Source organism: Mandrillus leucophaeus, unplaced genomic scaffold (assembly GCF_000951045.1).
Source record: "Mandrillus leucophaeus isolate KB7577 unplaced genomic scaffold, Mleu.le_1.0 Scaffold120, whole genome shotgun sequence".
In the NCBI taxonomy this organism is placed as follows: Eukaryota; Metazoa; Chordata; class Mammalia; order Primates; family Cercopithecidae; genus Mandrillus; species Mandrillus leucophaeus.
This window is the reverse complement of record NW_012100321.1, coordinates 2208738-2217341: the sequence shown is the minus strand read 5'-3', so window position 1 is coordinate 2217341 and position 8604 is coordinate 2208738. Positions and strand designations below refer to the sequence as shown.

The following is an 8604-nucleotide window of genomic DNA, read 5'->3' as shown; positions in this document are numbered from 1 at the left end:
AAAAAAAAAAAAAAAAAGAAAACACCTTGTCATTTCTCTGGGCTGATCATCACCATCTTCATCATTGTTACCGTCACACCAAGTCGCCCCCCCACTGTATCCGCCCAGTGGGTTCACCTTGCCCGCTGCCTAGACAAAGCCAATTTATCAAGAACTGCAGTGGAGAAAGAGTAATTCCCGCAGAACCGGCTGGGCGGGAGACCGGAGTTTTATTTTCACTCAGGTCAGTCTCCCTGAGCATTTGGGGAGCAGAGGTTTTAAAGAAAATTTGGCAGGTAGGGGCTTGGGAAGTGGGGAGTGCCGATTGGTCAGGTTGAAGATGGACTCACGGGGGGTCAACGTGAGTTTTTCTTGCTGTCTTCCGTTCCTGGATGAGATGGCAAACTCGCTGAGCCAGATGACCAGTCTGGGGGGTGTCAGGCTGAGTGCAGGGTCTGCAAACTCTCTCAAGACCTGATCTTAGGTTTTACAATAGTGATGTTATCCCCAGGAGAAGGCTGAGGAGCCAGAGGCTGCGTGACCCCTAAACCTAAATTTCTGATCTTGTAGCTAATTTGTGAGTCTTGCAGAGGCAGGTCCCTAGGCAAAAAGGGGTCTTTTCCGGAAAGGACTATTACCAATTTCGTTTCAGAGTCAAACCATGAACCGAATTCCTTCCCACAGTTAGTTTTTCCTATACTCAGGACTGAACAAGGACAGCTTAAAGGTTGGAAGCAAGGTGGAATTGGTTAGGTGTGATTGCTTTCCACTGTCATCATTTCCTCAGTTAGGGTTTTGCAAAGGCGGTCTCACCACTTAGCAATCTGTGATTTTCCTCATGGCTTCAGGCCCCAGAGCCTGGGACTGTTCCCGAGCCCTTTCCTCTTCTCCTTTCTCCATTTCTTTCTAGTGTCCACCCCCTTAAACCCACCCCACCCTTACAGCACACTTTGGCCTTGAAGAACCAGGTGGTGACACCCCCGTCCCCTCCTCCAGGCTCCGGATGGTGGAGACACTGAGCAACTTGCTGCGCTCCGTGGTGGCCCTGTCACCTCCAGACCTCCTCCCGGTCCTCTACCTCAGTCTCAACCACCTTGGGCCACCGCAGCAGGGCCTGGAGCTTGGCGTGGGTGATGGCGTCCTTCTCAAGGCAGTGGCCCAGGCCACAGGTAAGAGGGACTGTGGTTGGAGGGACCGGAAGGACGGGAGCTCAGCCAGAGAAAATGCAGAGGTCAGGCAAATCGGAGAGAGACTCTGCAACTGGGGTGGGGCAAAGGCTGAGAGGGAGGAGAGCCTGATGGGGACAGATTTGCAGGGGTGTGGGAGAGAACATAGGGGCAGCGGTTCAGGTGAGGGAGGACCAGGCCTGTGTTGGGACAGGGGCCGTGGGGCGCACTAAAGGGGAGGGCTGGGGAAAGATGCTGGAGGCAGCGACAGCAGGATTCGGGGGCTGAGATTGAAGGTTGGGGCGTAGAGAGGTCTGAAAGGACTTCGACTGGAGGGACTGGAAGGAGTGGGAGGGAGGAAGTCCGTGTGTGAGGGTCCAATGGCCTGCAGGGGCCCAGCCGCCAGCGCTGGGTGGAAAGGCTGGTGATGTGGATGACCCGCCTGCCAAAGGCTTGGAGTGCTCGATGCTTATCATGAGGACACTGGGGAGCCATGGAAGGATTGTGAGCAGGCAAGGGGCAGTGTCCAGGGAGAAGAGGAGCTGCATCCCAGCTGTAGAGAAGAGAGGAGAGGGCAGGAGTTGGGAGAGAGGGAGCACGGGAGAGATCTGGTAAACAGTGGGTGTCAGGGTGAGAAGGCAGGAGGAATGCCTCCAGGATCTCCCTGGGCGAGGGGATGGATGAGGAAGCCATCAGCAGCCTGGGACCCTGGTGAGCGGCAGGCACCTGCAGGGGGCATTAATCACCCCAGCGTGGGGCAGGCGTGGGCAGCCTCTATCTGTGGGCCCCCAGGGCCATCCAGGACGTTTGGAAATGGGTCTGAGGCTCACTAGGTCTGGCTCAGAGCCCAGGGTTCGGGAGTGGTCAGCGTAGGAGGGATGACCACCCACTGGCGAGTTCTCATCCACTTGGGGAGAGGATGTGCTGGGAGCACTGGAGCTGGCTTAGGGCCATGGAGAGCAACGTGTAGGGAAGGCGGGGGTTTCAGGCTTTCGCGAGAGGACACAGGGACTGAGAAAAGTTGACTTGGATCAGGAAAGAGTTACAGGCTTATGGGAGCCAGAGGAGATGAGACTCAAGATTCTCTCACTCATTCACTCACGATGTGTTTCTCGAGCACTGACGTCATACCAGACCCAGCACACACGGGGTCTGTTAAGAATACTCTGAGCTGCAGGTAATGAAAACCCAACTACATTGGCTTGGACAAAGAAGGATCTGTTTTTCTCACAAAAGAAGTTGCAGATGCTGGCTTTCCTGCCCAGCGATCCATGGCGGCCGGGGCCTCTTCCGCTCTCTCACGCTTCCACCCTTGGCATGTTTGTGTTCACACTCACACTCCTCTCCCTGCCGCCTCGTGGGCCCCGTGGCTGCCCAAGTCCTGGGTTTGTTGTGAGTTGTTGACCACTTTGGAGAATCCCATCCCCTTTGACGTGTGAGTCGATACGTCACATACCGATGAACACTCACTGCTGACGTTCCCATTTATGGGAGTTGCACTTCACGTGCGAGACCCGGCCGTTTGGTGTGTCCCCTCATGTGCGGCGGCCAAGCGTCCGTGGACTGAAACGCGCGCTTGTTCATCACAGACTGCTTTCCCTTTCGTTCTTTTCTGTGTTAGGGCATTATTTCGACATGTGTAGGCAGGTTATGTTATCTCCACATTTCATTTCAGAACAGAAAAGGGGTGACACACAGTATCTGGTGACAAGGGTGTGTTGGTTCTGATACGTTGAGAGCTGCTTGTCACACTTGTCACGGTGACTTGAGGCTCCACCTCCCCAGCTCTTACACCCAGGCGCCCATGGGACCCAGCTCTGGACAGTAAGTGGGGCCAGAGCACATCCCACGTGTGTAAGCTGGTGGCTCCAAAACAAGCCAAAGGGTCACTGGTCACTGCCAGAGATGTTCCTGACCTGCCAGAGGAAAGGGTCCCTTGGCCTTCTTTGCTCTGTCCACACTCACGTCCCTAGTGATCTTGTCCCACCTATGACTTTAAATCCCATCTGCTCCCTGATGACACCGGCCCAGATATCTCCCCTGAGTGTGGTCATGTTCGTTCATCCACCGCTTTCCTGGCTCCACGTGCATGTCTGCTGGCTTCCTACAGCCAGCGTAGCTGGGGGCACCATCCCCAAGCCGCTTCTACCAAGTGGGTGAGCCTTAGACACAGGGAGGTGCAGGGACTCGCCACAAGCACACACAGCTGGAGAAAATTTATCCAGGCCGCTAGAGAAGGGAGACACGCAGTCACAGCTGTCACCCTCGACACCCCCACCCACACTCTCCCCTGAAGGTCGGCAGCTGGAGTCCGTCCGGGCTGAGGCAGCCGAGAAGGGCGACGTGGGGCTGGTGGCCGAGAACAGCCGCAGCACCCAGAGGCTTATGCTGCCACCACCTCCGCTCACTGCTTCCGGGGTCTTCAGCAAGTTCCGTGACATCGCCAGGCTCACTGGCAGTGCTGTGAGTGGCGGGCTGCTCACCCCGGACCCCAGACATTTTGGGGACCTGAGGCCATGTGTGCATCAGGAAGGCTTCTGGGTAGACCATCGGCTGGGTCACTTCAGTTCTGCTTGTGGGGGGCATGGCTTCCTCTCCTTTCTGCACCCAAGGCTAGGAGGTTCTCTCCAGAGTCTAGCAGACCCAATACCATGGCTGCCACATGACAGGACTCTAAATACTTCCTGGATAAAGGGAGAGGGAGGCAAGGAGAGCTAACTCGTTCTTACTGCCCTAAGAGTGGGCGACCATGGGAGCTGGGACATGGGGATGGGGTGAGGGAAGGAGGGCAGGTGTTCCAAAATGTGGGGCAGCAGCGTGGCTGGTGGGGTGGAGGTGTGGTCCCTGCCTTCACCAGGCACTGACGGCTCTTCCCCTGACTCTCCAGTCCACAGCCAAGAAGATAGACATCATCAAAGGCCTCTTTGTGGCCTGCCGCCACTCAGAAGCCCGGTTCATCGCCAGGTGAGTGTGTGGGCCTGTGAGGCTGCAGAGGGGGCCTGCAGACGCGGAGGTGAAAGGAGGGAGGGACTGGCAGCCGGAATCATCACGAATGCCCTGACCATCCTTGGACGAGAAAAGCATGAGCAGGAGACCTGGCCCCTGAAGAGTGGGAAGGGACACTGTTTCCTTTCTCAGGCCAGCTTCTGTCCCTTGGTAGTGCTGTCTAGAGAAGGCCCCTGGGCCCCTGTGGATGAGGTGTGCAGTGATTGATTAGTGAGGTCTGCCTCGGCCTGGGCACAGGCCCTGCAGCAGGAAGCCAGGATTTGTTTGCCATGACAGAGCAAAGCCATTGAGGGCTCACATCATGGAGCATTTCTTGGGTGCCCAGCCCTGTGCCACGTGCCTTATCAGTTCCTGCCAGCGACTCTGTGAGACTGTCTTGTTACCCTCACCTCCAGTTTATAGAAGGGGAAATGGAGACACGGGGAGGCAAACTAAGCCACTTGCCTCCTGCCACTGGCTCAAAGCAAGGACCATGCTGGGGTCCTGACCATCACAGTCACCAAGGCGGGCGCCAGGCTCAGTTCTCTCCCTGACTCACCCTGCTTGAGTCTCGCCAACCCCTCAGGGCAGCTGAGATGAGAGGTGCTGGTGCACCTACTTGTGCCCCTCCCCAGTCCATGCTAGCTGGCAGGATCACTACTGCCTGGCCTCAGTTTCCTCATCTGTCACATGGGGCTGTGTGATGTCTGGGGTCCCTTTCGGGCTCTGAAGATCCTTCTGGTTTTTGAGGAGAGGGTCTATACATGTCACGGTGGGGTAGACCAGAGAAGGGAGGAGGCAAGATCGGGGAGGTGCAGACAAGCCCCCTTCCCTGGCCTGCTGTCTCCCCAGGTCCCTGAGCGGACGGCTACGCCTTGGGCTGGCAGAGCAGTCGGTGCTGGCCGCCCTCTCCCAGGCTGTGAGCCTCACGCCCCCAGGCCAAGGTGAGCTCCTGTGGCCCGTCACTGTGTCCCTCACTGGAGTTAAGTTGGGCTTCCCCCCTCCTCTTCAGAGGCCCATGCCTGCCCCTTCCCCAGCGGGCCCCTGCCATCCCAGGCTCCTCTCCTCTGCGGGGGAGCGTCTTGGGCTGCGGCATCTGCATTCCTTGCCATACAGCAAACCACCCACTGTGCACCCTGGTGTAGCCAAGGACATGAGCACCTTCCAAAGCCTCTGGTGGGTCTTTTCTTAGAATTCCCACCAGCCGTGGTGGATGCTGGGAAGGGCAAGACAGCAGAGGCCAGAAAGACGTGGCTGGAGGAGCAAGGCATGATCCTGAAGCAGACATTCTGGTGAGAGCCGGGCTGTGGGCAGAGTTGCCACGGGCTGTGGGCAGAGTGCCAGGGATGGGGTGGAGCCAGAGGAGCAGTGGGCGGGGCCAGTAAGTGATGGACAGGCATCATTAGTGCGGTCATGGGGTGACTGAGAGCAGAGGTGGTGATCTAGACAAGACTGGTGCTTGGCACAAGGTTGATGACAAAGATCAGGAGGGTGGCAAACAGTGAAGGGTCAGTGACCCTAGGAGAGGTATAGAAGACGCTGACAGTGTCCGGGCACAGTGGCTCACGCCTGTAATCCCAGCACTTGGGAGCCCGAGGCAGGCAGATCTCTTGAGGTGAGGAGTTTGAGACCAGCCTGGCCAACGTGGTGAAACCCAGTCTCTACTAAAAATACAAAAATTAGCCTGTAATCCCAGCTACTTGGGGGGCTGAGGCACGAGAATCATTTGAACCCGGGAGTCGGAGGCTGCCGTGAGCTGAGATCACGCCACTGCATTCCAGCTTGGGCAACAGAGTGAGACTCTGTCTTAAAAAAAAAAGAAAAGAAAAACGCTGACAGCAAGGGAGGGCAGCCGGCATCATGAGGCTTCCGAGTTCCAGACAGGGCTGTGCGTGTAGAAAGGCCTCAAGGGACCCTGAGAGGAGCAGGTGACTGGTACATGGTGAAGGGTCCTGAGAGTCACGGAGAAGACATTGGACTCCAGTGAGAGCCGTGTGGAGGGACCTAGGACAGCAGCTGACCCAGGGCTGGTGACTCCAAGATCCTGACTGCCCCAGAGAGGATGTCCGAGGCAGGAGGGCCGATGGCAGTTCCATGGATGCCCTCAGAGCACCTGCTCTGAGCCAGTCAGAGCAGACAGCGGTGAACAAGGCCCAGTAGAGCTCCCAGGCCCGGGCAGCAAGCTCAACCCAGCCTGCACGTGGGGCTCTACCGGCTGCTGACCTCAGGCCTACCCCACACCAGCTACATCAGAATCTTTGTAGGTGGAGCCTGGCCTTGAAAACCGTTATTTATTTGTCTATTTTTATTTTTTTTTTGAGATGGAGTCTCACCCTGTCATCCAGGCTGGAGTGTAGCGGCACAATCTCGGCTCGCTGCAACTTCTGCCTCCAGGGTTCGAGCGATCCTCCTGCCTCAGTCTCCTGAGTAGCTGGGACTACAGGCGCGTTGCCACCATCCCCGGCTAACTTCTGTGTTTTTAGTCAAGATGGGATTTCACCATGTTGGCTAGGCTGGTCTTGAACTCCTGGGCTCAAGTGATGCACCCGCCTCGGCCTCCCAAAGTGCTGGGACTACAGGCATGAGCCACCGTGCCTGGCCAAAAACCTTTTTTTAAAAACTATATTCTTGAGTAGTCTCACGTGTAGCCCGAGTAGAGAATCGCTGGTCTCATGGTGACAGACAGGGAACAGGGGCAGGGCCAGACTAAGGGAGACAAGGTAACAGATAGTGACGCCAAGGGAGAGCACAGAGACAGGGTAGCAAGAGGAGTTCGGCACGTGGTGACTGAGGTGGGCAGAGGTATCCAGGAGCCCAGGTTTCTGGGAGCAGGCCGGGCTCTCTTTCCAAACTGTGTGAGTTCTAGAAAGGCTTCCTCTATCTTGTTCTCACCCTCCACCCCAGTGAGGTGCCCGACCTGGACCGAATTATCCCCGTGCTGCTGGAGCACGGCCTGGAACGTCTCCCGGAGCACTGCAAGCTGAGCCCAGGTACAGACCCCAGGGGCGCTGAGAGCAGCCCTGTCCCCTCCTGAGTCGGCGTGAGGACGGCCATTGTAGGCGCCCCTCTCAGAACCTGCAGGGTCCTCTCCCCGACCAAAACCGAATGCTCTTCCCTGGTGCTGAAACCCACTGCTTTTCTCCTTGGAATTTCCCCAGTTTCCCCTTCTGGAGTAGACAGGGTGTAGGTGACCCTGCTGTGATAAACAGGAGCTGGGTGTGGTGGCATGTGCCTGTAATCCCAGCTACTCGGGAGGCTGAGGTGGGAAGATCGCTTGAGCCCAGGAGTTCAAGGCTGCAGTGAGCCGTCGTCGCGCCACTGCCCTCCAGCTGGGCGACAGAGTGAGACAATAAATAAGTAAATAAAAATGGGCCAGAAGGCAGTGGGTCAGGCAAGATAGAATCTCTTTCTCTCACACATAAATGTCCAGAGCAAGGGAGGTGGACAGGGAAGGTACAGGTGTGCAGCTGTGACCCAGGGATGACCCAGGGACCCAGGTTCCTGTGTCTTGTCCCTCTGTCCTCCAAAGATTGTCACCATAGTGTCTGTGATCAAATGTGGCTCACTTCCCTGTTCTAATTGTAGGAGGAGGGACGCAGAGGAGGGAAGGGAGGCAACCAGATTCCTTGCAAGGATGTGAGCCAGACATTGCACATGCTGCGTGGGTTCCAATCACATGGCCTTTCCCAGCTGCAAGGAAGGCTGGAGGCTGTAGTCCCAAGTGGGAGGCTAGGTCTCTTTCTAAAACGTGGGAGGCTTCGTGACTGAATAGCAAGGAAGGAGAATGGTCCTGGGGCCCGTTAGCAGTTCTCGTCGCCATGTTTCCCCTCTAATCCATTGCCTTCCCTCTCCTCTCACTCACTCTCCTCCTCTCCCAGGGATTCCGCTGAAACCAATGTTGGCCCATCCCACGCGGGGCGTCAGTGAGGTCCTGAAACGCTTTGAGGAGGCAGCTTTCACCTGCGAATACAAATACGATGGGCAGAGGGCGCAGGTATGGGGAGTGGGACATATCCCTTCCACAGACAGGAGACCGTCAAAGAGCAGGGGCGGGGGGTCACTGATGCCTGAGCTCCAAGCCGGCCTGCAGTACAGACTGCCCAGCTGCCCTCGCTCGTCCCTCTGGGCTTCAGCATCGGCCTCCATGCGGTGGATGCGGCTTTTGTTTTGTTTTGTTTTGCTTTTTAAGACAGAGTCTCACTCTGTCACTCAGGCTGGAGTGCATTGGCATGATTTCGGCTCACTGCAACCTCCGCCTCCCGGGTTCAAGTGATTCTCCTGCCTCAGGCTTCCAAGTAGCTGGGATTACAGGCGCCCACCACCACGCCCAGCTAATTTTTGTATTTTTAGTAGAAATGGGGTTTCACTCTGTTAGCCAGGATGGTCTTGATCTCTTGACCTCGTGATCCACCCACCTCTGCCTCCCAAAATGCTGGGATTACAGCTGTGAGCCATCACACCCAACCTGTAGAGT

General features: G+C 56.7%; 1 protein-coding gene across 4 annotated transcripts in view; it reads left to right on the top strand.

Annotated features, from left to right (window-relative positions):
* LIG1 (ligase I, DNA, ATP-dependent) overlaps positions 1 to 8604 on the top strand; it is a 54757-nt gene that overhangs the window by 24036 nt on the left and 22117 nt on the right. For all 4 annotated transcript variants that reach the window (XR_001004888.1, XM_011969974.1, XM_011969980.1 and 1 more), the window contains 7 exons: positions 976 to 1148; positions 3442 to 3608; positions 4033 to 4109; positions 4983 to 5074; positions 5323 to 5422; positions 7035 to 7120; positions 8009 to 8124. Coding sequence is in view for 3 of the 4 variants with exons in the window: in XM_011969974.1 (XP_011825364.1) it covers positions 976 to 1148; positions 3442 to 3608; positions 4033 to 4109; positions 4983 to 5074; positions 5323 to 5422; positions 7035 to 7120; positions 8009 to 8124 (811 nt within the window). In the remaining variant the exon portion in view is untranslated. The remainder of the gene's footprint in view (positions 1 to 975; positions 1149 to 3441; positions 3609 to 4032; positions 4110 to 4982; positions 5075 to 5322; positions 5423 to 7034; positions 7121 to 8008; positions 8125 to 8604) is intronic.